The sequence below is a fragment of the Cornus florida genome, unplaced genomic scaffold (assembly GCF_030987335.1).
Source record: "Cornus florida cultivar Cherokee Brave unplaced genomic scaffold, ASM3098733v1 CherokeeBrave_3.0.0_Hap2_Chr01, whole genome shotgun sequence".
Classification (NCBI taxonomy): domain Eukaryota; kingdom Viridiplantae; phylum Streptophyta; class Magnoliopsida; order Cornales; family Cornaceae; genus Cornus; species Cornus florida.
This window is the reverse complement of record NW_026775571.1, coordinates 102,505,398-102,525,247: the sequence shown is the minus strand read 5'-3', so window position 1 is coordinate 102,525,247 and position 19,850 is coordinate 102,505,398. Positions and strand designations below refer to the sequence as shown.

Here is a 19,850-nt window from a genome sequence, read left to right as displayed (position 1 = left end):
TGGCAACTTAACTATGCTTAAGGAGTTGTATCTTGGTGCTAACTACTTGGAAGGTATGATACTGAATTTTTTATTTTTTATTTTATTCAATTAGCGTCTGCCTGTTCGTAAGGATCGGTTCTTACAGACTGGATTCCATGTAACAAGTTCGCAAAATTATAAATGTCTGGCTGCTTCTTCTAATTGGAGGTATGGCTGTAAATGAGTTAAAGGCGAGCCAAGTAGGGTTTTGTTGGAGCTCAGCTTCACCTTATAGCCACAATGTTCTACCTTTCCAGACTAGCCACTCACAAGAGTGGTGTGTCCCACTAATATTGGTTGTGACACCCACCAGTCTTTAATGTTGTGTTTGGTTGGAAGGTATAATGGAGGACAGATGGAAGAGATGAAGGATAGAAGACTCTTCTCTCTCATTAGTTAGAAGTAAGGGAAGAGAGGGAGGATGCAAGGGAGATGAAGTATCCCTCCTACCATCTCATGATAAAAAAATAAAAATAAAAATAAAAAAATTGATTTTAATAATTTCTTTTCTATCGTCAAATCAACAATTTTGTTTTGAAGAAAAGCCTTTATTCACCATCTTCAGGACAAAAGCTGAACTTATGCTACATCAAACCCCTCCCTGTCCTGTTAGACGATCTCACCCGTGAGGTTACTGTGAGGGTTTCGAAATCTGTGCGAGGTCTGTCGGCAAACTCAGATTCCGATTATCGGTGGTCTATACTAACCTGTCTAACCACTTTCACAACTATCAGCGGCCCACCCCAGAGGCATTTTCATGGGAATCCTCATAGTTTCTTCTTTCAATGTTCTTCCATTAATTTTCTCTCTAAAAATTGCATCAATATTTTTTTTGATTAGGTAACTACTCACGTACAAAGATCCTCTCCAGCCATAGAGAGGTCCAACACATATTTCAATGGTTGGATTTACTGCTTCCATGGCTGGAGAGAATCTTTGTCCAACTACTCACACACATTTTACAGATTGTCCACTATGAGCTTGAACCCCTCACGTCCCCCTATGAAAAGGAAATGATATACCATTGGGTTAATGGCCCATTTGGGTGTCACATTTCTTTGTTCTTAATCGTTTATCCTAAAAGTCTATGTTCCTTAGCTCTCTTAGGTTCTGTTTGGTTGGAAAGAAATACAAGGTAAAGTGTTTATTCCATTATTTTGGAAAAATGGAAAGTTGACATGTGGCGAGTTCTAAGGGAACTTGTCACTTCAGATTAGTTCCAGCAACTGAAAAATGAATGTTACCATGTAAGCAGTTCCACATAGCATGCAGTATGGAACCACTCAGATCTGCCACGTGGCACTAAAGACCAGGTAAAGGTAAGGGAAATCTGGTGAGATGAGAGCCCACCATAAGAGCACATGTGGTCTATTACTACCATCTGACAAACATTAGGAAAGCCATGTGTACCTTTGACCTAGTCATCAAAAATGACAACGCCATGTGTACCTTTGACCTAGTCATCAAGAATGACCACTCCACCACTCTTATAATTTCTCTTAGTTTGTAGGAGTCACTCCAAGAATAAGGCAGTCACTTATCTTATTTAGGTGAGGAGGTTACTTAAAATCAGCAAATGGGCTGAAAATATGAAGCATTTACCAAAGAAAGTTGAGGAAAACATGAAACACGTGGCATGATCCAGACCTTCCAGGTTGAAGTTTTCAATTGCTGCCTTTCCATCTGGACAGTTCCAGAACGTGGGTAAATGTTTATAACAAGCATTCAACCAGCAAAACCACTCATTCAAGACTGTAATTCATGGGACATCATGTTCTTACACGTGTCAATATTATAAGAAGACTAAGGAAGACATGGAACACATGGCATGATCCGGACCTTCCAGGTGGAAGTTTTCAACTGCTGCTGGAACTACTACCTTTCCAGGGCAGTTTCAGAACGTAAGAAAATGCTTGCAAACATAAATTCGACTGCTAAAATCACTATTTATCAGTCGTAGATCACGCGAGAATATGATTTTACACATGTCAACATTGAGAGAAGGTTGGAAGATCATGGGACATTTGGCAGTCCGAAGATCAGCCAAGTAGAAGCTACTGAAACTGCCACATTTCCAACTATTGCAAGAAGACTCTATAAATAGAGCACTTGAGCCAAACTTGCAAATCCTGTTTAACACACACAACAATACAACATCTTTGTTTATCTATTTCATTTCATGTATCTTTACATTCAGTAATGTATTTACATAATGTCTAATTTAAGTCTAGCACTTTCATTTCTTACTTTCCAACAAATAGTCTATAGCTTTTTAAGTCCTGCACTTTCAATACTGTGTTTCTTTCCATTAGTTATAGAACAATCCTGAAGTCTTTTTTCAAGGGAAAAAGAACCTTTGAAGGTGGTCATTCCAGTCTTTCATACAATCGTCTAATCACTACAACTTCCAACTAGAATATTGTTTGGACCTCCACTTTGGAACGATAGCAGTTCTTGGCACGCGCGTAACCCACAATCTCTTTTCCACACTTGGAAAGGACCACAAAGCTAATTTTCAAGAGCCGGACATTTTGGCAAGTTCGATGGGACATCTAGACAGATTGTTCAATGGCTGGTGAAAGAAGGCAAGGCAAGTCTGTCCAAGACCCTGCCGAAATAGAAGAGATGCAAGCTAGTGTACTTCCAGTGGAAAGTTCACGAGTTACGCTCGAAGAAAGAAATATGGCTAAAAAGTTTGCTCAAGTTATGGTAAACGGCCCTATTATGGATAACATCCGCATGATGGCTATCTAACAAGATAGGTATGCTCAAGATCAAACAAGAGTTGCTCAAGATCAAGCCAAAGCCGTTCATTCTCAAGAGCGAAAGTTAGAAGATTTGGTGGACCGAATCTCTCATAGGCTCGAATCTATGTTAGAATGGTCTTTTAGAAGCTTAACTCAAACTTTGGCCCCTATGCCAAACAATTCTGAAGAGACCCAACAGTTAGCCTTTCAAGCCAGGCCGGCTACATTTGTTGAAGACAGTTCCTCTCAATAACATGCAGGTTCATTTTCTCCAAATTAGTAATAGATGCAGTCTACTCCAGTGGCACAAACTTACATTCTAGTTGCACCTATGGCTGCTCCAGTGGCGCAGATGACTATTTCACAATTAACGCCTATACTAGTCACTCAGTAAGTCCAGAACCCTCACCTATGGCATTTACGCAACAGACTTGGCATGATCAGTCTGCCAGCTATTTCCATACCACATTCCTCAAGGATAGCAGTGTAACAACCTAGATCCTCATGGATCTGGATCATTAAACGGGTCCTTACCGGACCCCAAACCATCCGAGGGTAATACGGTCTTTTCACGTTAAATTTAAACATTAACGTCTAAAAAGGGCAAGATGGTAATTTGCTACAATTCACATGGTTTGAGACCCAAAGGACATAAATGTCTTTTACTTGCATCACATAATAAATAAAATAAAGTCCCGGGCAACGTGGTCTTTTCGGTGGTTAAAATATAATTATTGCATTTTATTGGGTCATAAAATAAATACTTGTAACATAAATTGGGTGCCAAAATGTAATTTGGGAAACTAAATAGAACTCATATGTGGAACATGAACCGGTCGACGTATGCATATTATACGTCGACTGGTTTGGGTTATGAACAGTGGAAAACACACTACCGAGATACCGGTTGACGTATGAAATTTTTACATCAACTGGTTTGGGGTCAGGATACCGGTCGACGTATGGGAAGCCATACGTCGACTGGTTTGCATCGTGCGCAACAATGACCCACACTGTCAAGATACCGGTTGACGTATAGGAAGCTATACGTTGACCGGTTCTGGGTAATTCTCACTTCCACTTCCCACTGTCCAGTATGCACCCATATACACCAACATTTGATAATTAACCACCCACGCCACTGCACTCACGTACGAAATTAAACACATTACAACATCTAATACAGTAATACCAACCACGTTGTTAACGTAATTTGCCACACCTTACTTAAAATACACAAACTAATTTAGAGTGAGTAAAACTTAATTACAATTTCTCAATAGCCATATACAAAATGAACCTCAATACACCACACGTTGCAAAAATAATACATCTTGAGTTAGTACTTTACAAAAAATTAGTTCCATTTACAAAAGATAACAAAAGAGACATTTCTCTACTCCAAGCTAAGGCTGGGGTGGATTACCTTCAGCTACTTCTTGTCCATGTCCTGAAAAAATGATAATTATAATAGGGTGAGCGAATCGCTGAGTAGGTAGCACTTAAGACACATCTTTGTGTCCCCGTGAATCCAAAACAAAGCATAGAACAATGGGAATGGGGATCATATAATGTCGGGACAATACAACATGCTAACCAAATTTAAATATAATTAATGCAATGCCATGGAATGCAATGCATGCCGATGTCATTTCCCATTTCCAACATTCGAAACCATCACTTTCAAACTGTTAATGTAACCCCCTTTGGTACCCCCTCAGCGCCGAGAGAAGGATTGGCTACTGTCCCTAGACCATTGGTGACTCCGCAGCGTTATCGTGGGCCCAGACAACTCAACTACGCTAGGGCAATCTCCCTAGTTCCCTCCAGGTTACATTAACGTACCGGCCTGTTGGTGATTCCGCAGCGACCAGGTTTTCATAAAACCATTTTATAAAAACTCTTTCCCAAAATTCCACTTTTTATTTCAAAGGAAAAATTCTCCCACTTCATGCCCAATGCAAGTGCACGGATGCATCAATACCATGTACATGTCCATTATTCCATAAAGAAATTACAACATGCTTTTATACCATATAAGTTTAGCAAGACGAATGTATACAAATCATCCCATAAACATGCTCTTTACATAACTCATTTACCACACATAGTTGCACAATTAATGTTTACACATAACAACCAACAATTAACTAAAGCTCTAAACAAATTGATCATGCTAAACAACAATTTAAGAGGGATTAATTCACTAAAGCACAAGATTTCATGGATTAAGAACCCCTACCTTAAATGTGATGCAAAACCCTAAATGGGTCACAATTTTCGAAGGCCAAAAGGATCACCAAATTTAGAATTTCTGGTACACATGCGTAGAGCTCGTCGTGCTCTTCGTTTTGCCTCAAACGGCACCTAAATCCGGCAAATAATGAAGAAGTAATCTTGCTTCAAAGATTGAATGAGAAAAGAAAAAGAAAAAGCAAAACAAGAGAGTGAGAGAGAGAACCAGCGGGGAGAGAGAGTGAAGGTTGGAAATGTGGTCTCTAGACCACTTTTGACATAGTGGTGAGCCCCACGAATTTTATTTCTTTTCTCTTTATCTTTTACTTGAAATTTTACACCATATAAAATGCATCACCATTTAAATGTCACACCATCATATAAATTAAAATGCACCAAATGCAATTGGACCCAACCACAATCCCACAAGTAAAACGTGAAAAGACAGAAATACCCTTACTTCGACGAAATTTCAGAAAAATGGAAAGTGCCAAAAATCAGAAACGTCACAATCTACCCTTCTTAAAGAGATTTTGTCCTTGAAATCTACCTTCCTTAAAAGAAGAAGGCTCACAACCACAGCCTTTCTAAGAACACCTCACAAAATCCCGAGACTAAGAACTTAACAACCATATTGCCTTTGACACCAGCGTCAACAGGCAATCACACACTGCCGCTAGAAAACTCAATGATCACCACCCCATGAGGGAACTCATCACTTACAACATCAAGCACAAAACCCACTGAGTCCTATACTCGACTTAAGACCAACACTAGTCTCTTCTACACTGTTACATAATACTTCGGAGCTCAAAGAAGAATGGTCACAAGACCCCGGAACATAAGAGTATCCTATCACACTCATCCTTCTAAAGGGCAACTCAGACCCCAAATGAGGAACCTCATCCAACACACAATCAGATTCAAACTCAATCTACACGTCACTGTCCAACTAATACTCGTTTTCCAACATACGGCTATACTCCTACAAAATCATACAATGACCACCAACCACATTAACCGATAATTATAATATTGGTTAACCTCAAGATAACAAAATGATGAATCCCCCAACAATTATTCAATTATGGGTCACCAAAACAATAAAATGTACTACCCTGTATTCTGAACACAATTCCTCAAAACGAGATCTCTATAATGAATGATTGTACTACCAACTTGTTATCAAACACCCAATACCACCTAACACCTTTTGTTACCCAAGATAAATCATGTAAATCCACATTGTCATATCACTACAGCGCATAGTACCATACTCTCACTATCACCAACAAATCGGAACGATCATTGACATTTGACCCTACATCGTGCTGAAGAGGGATTGATTCAGGAGAAATGGTTGGCCAGGCTATTCTCATCCTCAATCCGATCTTAACACAGACATCATTTTTGTCATCAGGTCCGAACTTCAAACATAGTCTCATACAGTCCACAAAATAACCACAAGATCGACTCTCTAATCAATCCATCACTCCAAATAACCTCAACAACTATACAATCACGTACCAGCACTAAGAATCTCAATCATTTCTCAATCACATAACCCATAACAACTAAGAGTAACATGACATTAAATACATTAATCATCGACTAGCTCATAAGATCCCTGTTCTCTCCATAGCACCATACCACACAAACAACTTCCTAAGATCATTCAATCAATTATTATCTTTCCAGAACACATAATATGACCGTCTCATACCTGTAACCTAAAAATCAAAGTCAATCATTCCTATTATCCCTCAATAAAATCACACATTCACTTTCTCCAATCACGAAATTCTAAAGCAATAACGACACTTATCCTCAAAACACTGCTCGAATCAGACACCTACAAAATCATCCAAGTACATGAGTCACATCACATCACGTCACTTATTCATCCTCAACCTTTCCTTCATGACAACATCCTTGCCGCCACTGCAATTAACAACACTAGAAACATAGTCCCCATTTAACCAAAACCTCTACTGAAACCTCTACCGACGAACCCCAACAGCATAACAAACCACCCCTAAACCTGTCCACCCACGGAAGTGCACAACTCCTAATTAGAGAATAAGACTCATGACAATCAACGTCCTTGCCATGACTAAAATAAATGGAAAGGGTAACAAACCTCGCTCTCTCAAGAGACTAACGACTCAAACCTGAGTGTACCCGACCACCTGTCACACGTTATCCATCAATTGTCCAACCATGGACACCCAATCTCTTCTGAGACGAAATGAACTCCTTACACGTAAGGAGTAAACCCAACTAGAACATATACGGAACTACGAACACAATTTTAGACAACCTTGCCACAAACAAACCGTCATACCCTATCAACACAAACACTCCAAAACGCCCATGCTAACCTAAACCAATCAAAGAAAAGCACCAACACCCTTAACATACTAATACTAGGAACCATCACTGTACATTGGACACTGCGTCCCATCCTACTTGATAATCCCCCAATGTGAAACTTTATGAATTATAACGACACTTGATCATCTATTCCACCTCTACCTTGTGAAGTCGACACTGCCTCAATCGCTGTGCGTGCAAGACCCGTAACCTCAATCACAACTATCCACTGACTCCTCAAAAGAAAAAGGTGCCCATCCGGTAACACCACTCTCACTAGTTCTAAAATTTTAAGCCGTCCATAACCGCCTCAACTGGCGCACAATCCCCTTACATACCTGTCAATACAGAACAACACTCATAATTTTCAACCTACATTTGGATCATACCTCGAACCATTATGCTCATCAATGCCAAACTTCACATCATAACACCTTCTCTGCCATTTATTTAAGACAATGATTCAAGCCTATCACCCCATCAAACCATCAAGCCACTACCAAACAATTCTTCTTTCACTAACCTTAATATAACACCATCACAACAATAAAATGAGCACTACTCTCAATACTTCCAACAACGACCATTATTTACTATTTGTAAAGAACATCCATACGATAATGCCATGTTGACAAATCCTCAAACAAAATGAGCATAAAAATCCTAAATGCTCAACACCCAACTGTCTCCTTAAAACCATCAATAATGCGATCAATCCCCACTGTCTTTGTGAATACTGGGATCACCCTAAACTAACTTACTCTACATTATAAGAACCTCAAGTACTAATACCCAATGATAATCCTTCCCAAAATGACTGCACAACTCTAATCCCTTAGAAACAACAAGTTTCCACTACCAACCGCTCCTTCAGAAGTGGCGCTAACTCGACATGAAAACACACATCATTCATGATACCTGACACTATAGTCAACAACCTGCTAGAAGAAAAGGAATCATACGTAGCACACTACAGAAATAGTCCCTAAGAGGAAAAAAAAAACACTACGCTAAATGGTCAAACACGAAAACTGTAGCAGACGACGACTACAAAATAATGGTCTCCCATTAGTATCCAACTGGACACTCAAGTCATGCCTACAACTGACCTATCCAACTAAACAAAAGGGTATACAACCCTTATACCCCCAACACTATCATTTCCCAACCAATCGCTACAACTACCATCCAACACAATGGAATGTCCACATCGATTTCACCTGAGTTGTGTGCCCATAGCTCACCCAGTATGGTAGCCTTCTAGTGCCACCTGCACACGCTCACACACACCCGCCCACAGGGCCACAAAACAAAGAAATCAAATAGAACAGGCCACCAAGCCCAAAAGCTCACTCCTCATCCTGGCTCAACCCAATTTGTGACCAACACTCTATGGTCACCAAACAACATCACACTGAACTTCTGTCTTCCTCACTAGAAGTCAAAACAGAAGGTGCAACCTACTCATTTCGTCACCAACCCAAGGTCAACCACAATTCAAACTTTCAAAATGACAATCTAAAGAACAAACTCTCAACCTTAAACATCAGTGAACTTCTAAATAAGAATCCAAATACCAACCCATACAACACTTGAATCTCACAAGTCACACTCTGCAACCCACCTCACATCTTGTGACATCACATCAACTTTGCGTACGTAAAAAGAATCCCATGAGTCACATACCCTACTCTACTAATCCATCATCCTAAGAGTCCATTCGCTACACCGAGGAAACACAACACAAACTCTCGCCCGTGCAAGAAAATGAGGACTCCCATCTCGGAAGACACCTAAGATCAACTCTTCCACCGTTACTAGTCTCTAGGGAAAAGACTCCTAATGGAACAACGCGTCTAGATCAAATCGGACTGAAAGGATCATGCTATTCACATCACCCATGCTCACAACACTGATACCTTTCCTAGTAGGAGGTGACAATTCGTAAAACTAATACAACATAAAAACGCGCCTGCTAAACAATTACATACTGAAAACATAACTCCTATTCATAGATCATTTAAGTTAGTGCTACACACATAAAATATATAAGCATATGATCACGTAAGCAAATTAGCACGTAGGCAATTAAAAAGATAAGCAAGTAAACATGATTCTTCAAATATCAAAACACGTAGCAATTAATCTCATACGCAATGCAAACAACTTCCCATGTAATCCTACATAGGACTCTACCCGTCGTCCTAAGGTTTTCGAACCATCGCTCTGACACCATTTTGTAACAACCCGGATCCTCATGGATCCGGATCATTAAACGGGTCCTTACCTGACCCAAAACCATCCGAGGGTATTACGGTCTTTTCACGTTAAATTTAAACATTAACGTCTAAAAAGGGCAAGATGGTAATTTGCTACAATTCACATTATTTGAGACCCAAAGGACATAAATGTCTTTTACTTGCATCACATAATAAATAAAATAAAGTCCCGGGCAACGTGGTTTTTTCGGTGGTTAAAATATAATTATTGCATTTTATTGGGTCATAAAATAAATACTTGTCACATAAATTGGGTGCCAAAATGTAATTTGGGAAACTAAATAGAACTCATATGTGGAACGTGAACCGGTCGACGTATGCACATTATACATCGACTGGTTTGGGTTATGAACATTGGAAAACCCACTACCGAGATATCGGTCGACATATGGAATTTTTACGTCGACTGGTTTGGGGTCCGGATACCGGTCGACGTATGGGAAGCCATATGTCGACTAGTTTGCATCTTGCGCAACAATGACCCACACTGTCAAGATACCGGTTGACGTATGGGAAGCTATACGTCGACCGGTTCTGGGTAATTCTCACTTCCACTACCCACTGTCCAGTATGCACCTATATACACCAACATTTGATAATTAACCACCCACGCCACTGCACTCACGTACGAAATTAAACACATTATAACATCTAATACAATAATACCAACCACGTTGTTAACGTAATTTGCCACACGTTACTTAAAATACACAAACTGATTTAGAATGAGTAAAACTTAATTACAATTTCTCAATAGCCATATACAAAATGAACCTCAATACACCACACGTTACAAAAATAATACATCTTGAGTTAGTACTTTACAAAAAATTAGGTCCATTTACAAAAGATAACAAAAGAGACATTTCTCTACTCCAAGCTAAGGCTGAGGTGGATTACCTTCAGCTACTTCTTTTCCATGTCTTGAAAAAATGATAATTATAATAGGGTGAGCGAATCGCTGAGTAGGTAGCACTTAAGACACGTTTTTTGTGTCCCCGTGAATCCAAAACAAAGCATAGAACAATGGGAATGGGGATCATATAATGTCGAGACAATATAACATGCTAACCAAATTCAAATATAAGCAATGCAATACCATGGGATGCAATGCATGCCGATGTCATTTCCCATTTCCAACATTCGAAACCATCACTTTCAAACTGTTAATGTAATCCCCTTTGGTACCCCCTCAGCACCGAGAGAAGGATTGGCTACTGTCCCTAGACCATTGGTGACTTCGCAGCGTCATCGTGGGCCCAGATAGCTCAACCACGCTAGGACAATCTCCTTTGTTTCCTCTAGGTTACATTAACCTACCAGCCAGTTGGTGACTCCACAGCGACCAGGTTTTCATAAAACCATTTCATAAAAACTCTTTCCCAAAATTCCACTTTTTATTTCAAAGGAAAAATTCTGCCACTTCATGCCCAATGTAAGTGCACGGATGCATCAATACCATGTACATGTCCATTATTCCATAACTAATTCAACTTTAGTAATTGAAGCATAGTTTCACAAGGATTTCTAAAGAAATTACAACATGCTTTTATACCATATAAGTTTAGCAAGACGAACATATACAAATCATCCCATAAACATGCTCTTTACATAACTCATTTACCACACATAGTTGGACAATTAATGTATACACATAACAACCAACAATTAACTAAAGTTCTAAACAAATTGATCATGCTAAACAACAATTTAAGAGGGATTAATTCAGTAAAGCACAAGACTTCATGGATTAAGAACCCCTACCTTAAATGTGATGCAAAACCCTAAATGGGTCATAATTGTCGAAGGCCAAAGGGAGCACCAAATCTGGAATTTCTGGTACACACGCGTAGAGCTCGTCGTGCTCTTCGTTTTACCTCAAACGACACCTAAATCTGGCAAATAATGAAGAAGTAATCTTGCTTCAAAGATTGAATGAGAAAAGAAAAAGAAAAAGCAAAACAAGAGAGTGAGAGAGAGAACCAGCAGGGAGAGAGAGTGAAGGTTGGAAATGTGGTATCTAGACCACTTTTGACATAGTGGTGGGCCCCACGAATTTTATTTCTTTTCTCTTTATCTTTTACTTGAAATTTTACACCATATAAAATGCATCACCATTTAAATGTCACACCATCATATAAATTAAAATGCACCAAATGCAATTGGACCCAACCACAATCCCACACGTAAAACGTGAAAAGACAGAAATACCCTTACTTCGACGAAATTCCGAAAAAATGGAAATTGCCAAAAATCGTAAACGTCACAAGCAGAATGTTCCACCTGTGAACACTCAGCCAACAGTAGCTACACCTCTTAGGCCACACATGCCCATTCGTATGGCAGTTGGGAGGTAACATTTTCCAAGGGTGCTACTTCCCAATTAAGGAGGGAAAAACTGAGGGAGGAACAACCATGCAGATGCCAACCCATTGCCAATGGCAGATTGGGGGCATCAAAGGGACAATCTACCTCAAGGTTAGCCAGATAATAACCATCCACAGCCTATGATGCTTGATAAAAGGCCAATTTATAGAATTTCTTCAACATGAATTTAGCATAATTCGAAGGGGTAGAAGACTAACTTACAGGGAACCTTTCCAGAATTCATTGATGAAATTGAATATCTAAAGAATTTTATAATTCCATAATTCACAATATTCAATGGAGAGGGCGAACAGTCCACATTGGAACATATCATTCGTTTCACTGTCTAATGTGGAGAGGCAGTAGCCAATCCTTGGTTGAAAGTACGTTTGTTTCTAAATACACTGACCGGCTATGATTTCAGATGGTACTCTAACTTGCCAGCTAACTCTATCCAAAGTTGGCAACAGTATGAGGACCTGTTCCATACTCAGTTCTATAGAGCTGATCCAGAAGTATCTATGGCAGACTTTTCTAGACTTCATCAACTACTTGGAGAGTCAATGGATAGCTTCCTTTCCAGATTCAGAAGGGCTAAATACAAGTGCAATTTGTCCTTGCCACCAGAAGAATATGTAAACGGTTGTGAGTGGATTGGAGTTGGGACTTTGTAAGAAGTTTGAAGGAGTACAATTTCATGACTTGTTCGACTTGGACGGCAAGGTGGCTAATTATGAAGAGCAAGACCGCAAAACCTCTTCCAAAGGCACTTATTATTGTGATCCTAATTACAAGGTATTTGCCACTGAAATTGAAGGAGATTTGAAAGTCAATATAGCCGATATAGTCAATATATCAAGATAAGGAATGATTTGACTAATTAAATTGTGGAGTTTAAGTTTTAAATTTCCTATACGCATGTGATCAAAAGATAATTGAAGGCCTATTATTAAGTAATGGATTTTATCAAAACTCTTAAATAAAGGAGATATGTTATTCAAGGAAAGTGAAGGATATGATGGAAGAATCGTGAAAAGATATGTGAATAATGAATGAACATGGGTTATTAGGTGGAATAAATTTGGCAATCAATTGTAATCCAATAGCTTTGATTTAGGAATTAGTTTATTTTAGGACTCTTTAGTTTTCTATAAATAATTGTAGAATATGTCTTTGTAAAAGGTCCAGCACCCTCAGAATCATAGTTTAATATAATTTTGCTTTCTCAAGCTTTCTTCTCATCTCATTCAACTTTCTCTCTTTAGCAATCTTTCTATTCTCAGTCTCTCTTTCTCTTCTTTCTCCCTCATTTCTCTCTTCTACATCTCTCTCTCCTTCTTTTCTAATTCATATTTCACGATCATTGCAATTCACTTTCCCATTTTAAGTCCTGTTTATCAAGGCAGTTTGAACCTACTTGAGAGTTTAACGTTCTCTCTCATACAATCGTGTGATCCATAACTTTTTTGCAAAAGAGATTCAGTTTGACTTAATTTCTTCACACTCGAACCAAGTTGTTGGTTTTGGCATGCCCTCATGCACAAATTTCTGAATCTGCAAAACCTACAGATTTTAGGGTCAACACAACCAATTTCCTGGTTCTATTCTTTCCTCATGTTCAATGTGTCATCCTTGCTGTTTCTGAATCTCAGGTCAGACCAGTTTTCGAGCTCTATACTCTTTCCCATTTCGGACACGCCTTCACTGGAAACCATCAATCTCAATCCTAATAACCAATTTGGTACCCTCCTAGTATACATGTGCAATTATCTTTTCTAAAAGGGAAAGTTCAGTACACAAGCATTGTGGGATCTGGGAGAGTCAAATGTACCAAGCCTTATCTCCGCATGCAGAGAGGCTATTTCCAATCACAATCAAGCAACCCTACTATTGTGCAGAGGCATGCCCTCATATGCAATTCTTTTGCTAAACTTCAAAATCTTTATCTATCTGAGAATAAGTTCTATGGTCAAATTCCATTCAGTATATATCTACAAATGCAGAAAGCTTCAACATATATCATTACTGGCTAACAAATTCTTGGGAAGCATACCTATGGGACTTGGGAATTTAACTATTCTCAATGTCTTATATTTTGACAACAACAACATTAGAGGTATGAATCTGCTCTGTTTTTTGGTAAATATTGGGCAATTTCCAGCAAACATGACATAAGAGATTCACTAGAAGAGTGTTTCTAAATTATGCTCAACTCCGTTTAATCTTCTTGTTTAACCATAAAGGACTCAGCAAGAGAACTATTTCACAAACTTGGCCTAAACCTGCATCATAACCCTAACCTAGGGTTGTTCCATACTTGAGTTGGGAAAGCTTAATTTGTTCAAACCTATACCAAATTAAATTTTTGACAAATGAGAAGAGTTTCACTGATAACATAATCTCTCTTTTTTAGATGAAAAGACCTCTTATCATTTTGCTAGAATGACTCTGCCTAGACCAAGCGCAACTTAAATTACATGAAATCTGATTATAACCTTTATACAAGTCATCTCCAGTACTGAATTAGGAAGACCTAGCATGCCTGAAAGTCTTACGACTACTTGAAATATTATACTAAATAATAATATCAACTTATGCTCCAATAATCTATTATGGTTCCTAGTGGTTCTATCAAAAAATTTATCTAATTGTTTTTCGGAAGGATGGTGCAAAAAAGTCTAGTCTAGTTCTTTTACTTGATTGGAAATTCTCACTTTCACTGTTATTTGTTGCTCCTGTCATCATAATTATGGTCGGTGTCTTTTTTTATTTTTTATGTTTCAAAATTTGATCTTATGTTAATGACAGACAAACATGATTATTAGGCCAAAAATAGAACAACATTATAGAGGAGATGATTAGTATGGTTGAACTACAAAGTTGTAATTGGTTAGTGGAAAGATAGTAAAATAAATATATAAAATTGATTAGGAAAAGATTGCAGTAGATCTTTGCTATCAGGTCCTGGCATACATTTCTGTTAAACTAAATCTACTAGGCTTCTCAAAAAATAGCCATACAGGTTCCATTCCTCCTGCTATATACAATATATCTTCTCTGAAAGTAATTGCTTTCCAAAACAACGGCCTTTCTGCAGGTAATCTGCCAACAGATATGTGTTATTGCCTTCCTGTACTTGAAGTACTTCAAGCGAGAAACAACAAATTGATGGGGATCATACCTAGAGGAATTGGAAACTGTACTTCGCTCAAAGAAGTGAGATTGGCTGAGAACTACTTCACAGGTAAGACCAGTTTTACTTTCATTTCAACATAGTCTACTAGGTTTTTCACAAACTTAAACAACATCAATAACATCTTTCACTTTGTCAAAACTTGTGAGAAATTTAAATCTTATCAAATGTTTGCAATGCATTGGTTCAAAGTAGATTATATGGATACTTAGAAAAAAAAATAAAAAATAAAAAATAAAAAATAAAAAAAAATCTTGTACATTGCTAATGCACAACTCTTTCTGGAGGTAATCGCAATCCTATAAAGTTGTGATTTCTTAAGCAGTGATTTTCTCATGATTAACTAGCTGTTGAAGCCTCCATCCTGAAACTCAATCTATAATTTTTTTTTTTTTTTCTTTTTCCTGGACTAGTCACAATGCACGCACATTGTTTGTTAGCAGGATCAAACTAACTAGGAAAAAAACAGGATCAAGCTTGTGATTGTTTGTGTATCCCATGGATTCATCTCTGGTGATATAGTCACTGAGAGTATGTTGGGTGTTTACATTATGGCAGGTTCAATACCAGATGAAATCGGCAACCTTAATCTTGAGTATTTCAGTATCTATGCGAATATGCTAAGAGGCCTCATTCCAGCAACTGTATTCAATATGTCTGCAATGAAGTATCTTTACCTAGCTGTGAATCAGTTCTCAGGCCAGATTCCGTCAAGCATGGGCCTCTGTCTTCCCAATCTTGAAAAGCTTCTAATAGGAGGAAATGAATTCTTCGGAGCAATCCCCAGCTCCATCTCCAATGCTTCTAAACTTACCTTCCTAGACATGTCTGACAACTTATTGACTGGCTCTATACCTAATACACTTGGTAATTTAAGATTCCTGCAGCGGTTTGTCATTGGAGAAAATGAATTGACCGGTGAATCTTCCACTCATGAATTGACATTTATCTCATCTTTTACAAATTGTAGAGATTTGGAGGTACTGGGGTTATCATTAAATCCACTTAATGGCATTCTCCCAAGTTCTATCGGTAATCTCTCGGCTTCTCTTCAAAGGTTTGCTGCATTTGATTGCAAAATTCAGGGTAAGATTCCTAGTGGAATTGGAAATTTAAGTAACTTGATAGCCTTAAGGTTAGAGAGCAATGAAATATCTGGATCTATTCCACCAACAGTGGGAAGGTTACAACATCTCCAACGCTTGAATCTTTCACACAATAAATTGAGTGGATTCATCCCAACTGATCTTTGTCTCTTGAGGAACTTGTGTGACCTAATTTTAAGTGGTAATATTCTCTCTGGATCAGTGCCAACATGCTTGGGTGAACTTAATTCTTTGAGAAATCTCTACATTGACTCCAACAATTTAACTTCCACAATACCCTCGACCTTGTGGACACTAGATGACATCTTGGTCCTAAACTTGTCCTCAAATTCCCTGAGTGGATATCTATCTTCAGATATCCAAAATTTGAAGGTTGTAACACAAGTAGATTTATCCAAGAATCAGTTATCAGGTTCCATCCCGAGCACTATTGAAAGTGCCCAATCCTTAGCTTTTCTCTCGTTGGCACACAATAGATTTCAAGGGCCTATTCCCCAATCATTTGGCAAGTTGATAAGCTTGGAATTCTTAGATCTATCCAACAACAATTTGTCCAGCACGATTCCCAAGTCCTTAGAGAACCTATTGTACCTCAAATATTTAAACTTGTCTTCTAACAGACTAAAAGGAGAAATTCCCAGTGGAGGACCTTTTGCAAACTTCTTAGCTCAATCATTTTTTATGAATGATGCCCTTTGTGGTGCATCGCGACTAGAAGTCCCACAATGCAAAGGTAGTACTACTGAACCATCAAGGAGAACTATTGTGCTTCTGCTAAAATATATTTTCTCCATAATTGGCTCAATCATACTCTTACTGGTCCTATTATTTGTGTTACTAAGATGTCGAAAACAGAATATGCAATTACCAACTCAAATGGATTTGTCGCTAGTAGCCTGGAGAAGGATTTCATATGAACAACTTCTGAAGGCAACAAATGAATTTAATGAAAGCAATTTACTTGGTGTTGGAAGTTTTGGTTCAGTATACAAAGGAACACTTTCAGATGGGTTCAATGTTGCCATAAAGGTATTCAAATCCCGATCGGATGGAGCACTCAAGAGTTTTGATGCTGAGTGTGAAGTATTGCGCAATGTTCATCATCGAAATATTGTCAAAATCATCAGCACTTGCACTAACACAGATTTCATGGGCTTAATACTAGAGTACATGCCGAATGGGAACCTTGAGAAGTGGTTGTATTCTCACAACCTTTGTTTGGATATCTTGCAGAGATTAAACATAATGATAAATATCGCATCAGCATTGGAATATCTTCATGACAGTTATATGATACCCATTATTCATTGTGATTTAAAGCCCAGCAATGTACTGCTGGATGAAGACATGATTGCACGTGTTGGTGATTTTGGTATTTCCAAACTCTTAGGTGAAGCTGAGTTTGTGGCACAAACCAAGACCCTTGCTACAATTGGTTACATGGCACCAGGTGATTTCCCTTTCAGTCCATAATTTAATTCAATGTTTGTACTTTATTTAACTTTCAAATTTAGAAATTTTTTTCTTGTCTTAATGATCGCTTTTTTAATGATGAATACCAATGTTATGCATAGAATACGGAACACAAGGACTAGTGTCTGCAAAATGTGATGTCTATAGCTATGGCATTATGTTGATGGAAACATTCACGAGGAAGAAGCCCACTGACGAAATGTTTGATGGAGAAATGAATTTGAAACGTTGGGTGGGTGACTCATTAATACATGGTTCAATAACTGAAGTGGTGGATTCCAATTTACTAGGAGAAGACGAACATGACACTGAAAAGGAGCAATGTGTATCATCTATCTTGGCCCTGGCCGTGGATTGTTCAGCAGATTTGCCTTGGGAGCGAATTAGCATGAAAGATGTTGTAGTTAGACTAGGAAAAATTAAGAGCAAGTTGTTGCAATATTGAAAGGAGTTCGAAACTGGAAAATTAAGCTAAATAATGTTCAAGTTTGCTAGGGACAATTCATTTCAAGGGCAGTGTTATGTCTATGCTGCTTAAATTGAGTCTTTTAACACGTCCTAATCAGACCATTTAATTTGATGTGTGTATAATCTATAGACTATTTTTTTTCCAGTAGAGTGAGTGTTTGTGCCAGCTTAGAAGATGGACTACTTTTATTCAGTCGGTTTTTAATAACTGTGTCTCACTCTGCCTGTGCTTTCACAGGGTTGAGCAAGAATCCGATTAAACTTCCCTTCCATGTGAGACTCGTGATTTTGGGTGTTCTCGACATTCTTGTTTATTTGTTCAGTTTGCCATAGGAATTTTTTCTTTAGAATGGAATTGGTTTTTTAACTTGTTTATTTGTTCAGTTGGCAAGTTCTTTTAGGTTGCCATGGATTTGAATATGAGAATGCATTTCAAATCCTTGGAACTGAAGTACCTAAAATTGAAATCTGTTGGATTTCAAAATTTATTGTTTGGATACTAAAATATTTATGAAGAGGATCTGAAATTCATGGATTTGCTTTGCTTCAATTTGGCCAACCTGTTTGTCTGAAAAATCAGAGTTGATTAAAGGAGAATTAACAAATTGAAAAAAGAAAAAAAGAGTTAATGAGAGAAATAGAGGGTGGGGGAATTTCAAAATCGAAGAAAGAGAATTATTTTCCTTGGAACTGAAGTACATAAAATTGAAATCTGTTGGATTTCAAAATTTATTGTTTGGATACTAAAATATTTATGAAGAGGATCTGAAATTCATGGATTTGCTTTGCTTCAATTTTGCCAACCTGCTTGTCTGAAAAATCAGAATTGATTAAAGGAGAATTAACAAATTGAAAAAAGAAAAAAATAGTTAATGAGAGAAATAGAGGGTGGGGGAATTTCAAAATCGAAGAAAGGATAGTCCGTTGCTCATCTCATTGGCTACTTTAAGTCTCATTAATTATTCTTTCTCTATGACGTGAAATATATAATCTACTGTAAAACAAAACTTACATTTTAAAGACAAAACTACCCTTTAAATCCTTTTTCATTACCTTTCTTATACCTCCTCTCTCAATCCATATACGTGTAGTATATATATATATATATATATATATATATATATATATATATATATATATATTTTACTGCCTTTATTTCTTTCCTTTTTATTTCAATTGTTGCCACTAATTAATTATTTCCTTCTTTTTTTCTTTATTCCCCCCCCCCCCTTTTTTTTTCTTTTTTTTTTTTTTTTCTAAATTGTTGCCATTAGCCTTAACAATTTAGAAAAAAATTTAAGAACAGGGGAATGTTCCCCAAATTTGTTATTAAACCGAAACAATTTAGAAAAAAATAAGAAAAAGAAAATGGATTGAGGGTATACTAAAAAATATGATGGACTTATAAAAAAGAATATATTCATTATAAAAAATTTATTTCAATTGTCACCCTGTTCTTAATTTTTTTTCTAAATTTGGTGAACATTCCCCTGTTCTTATTTGTTCTGGATTAAAATTTAATAACAATTTGGTTTAATAAATTTTTTTCTAAATTTGGTGGACATTTCCCTATTCTTATTTGTTCTGG

At 37.6% G+C, this 19,850-nt stretch overlaps 1 protein-coding gene across 1 annotated transcript in view; it reads left to right on the top strand.

The window, feature by feature from the left end:
• Window positions 1-18,410, top strand: part of LOC132310091 (receptor kinase-like protein Xa21) — a 19,524-nt gene extending 1,114 nt beyond the window's left edge. Inside the window, exons 2-5 of the mRNA XM_059808324.1 lie at window positions 1-53; window positions 15,120-15,266; window positions 15,774-17,771; window positions 17,896-18,410. The exon at window positions 1-53 is cut by the window's left edge and continues 238 nt beyond it. Of these exons, the coding sequence (XP_059664307.1) occupies window positions 1-53; window positions 15,120-15,266; window positions 15,774-17,771; window positions 17,896-18,239 (2,542 nt within the window). The 3' untranslated portion in view covers window positions 18,240-18,410. The remainder of the gene's footprint in view (window positions 54-15,119; window positions 15,267-15,773; window positions 17,772-17,895) is intronic.
• The last annotated feature ends 1,440 nt before the right edge of the window (window positions 18,411-19,850 follow it).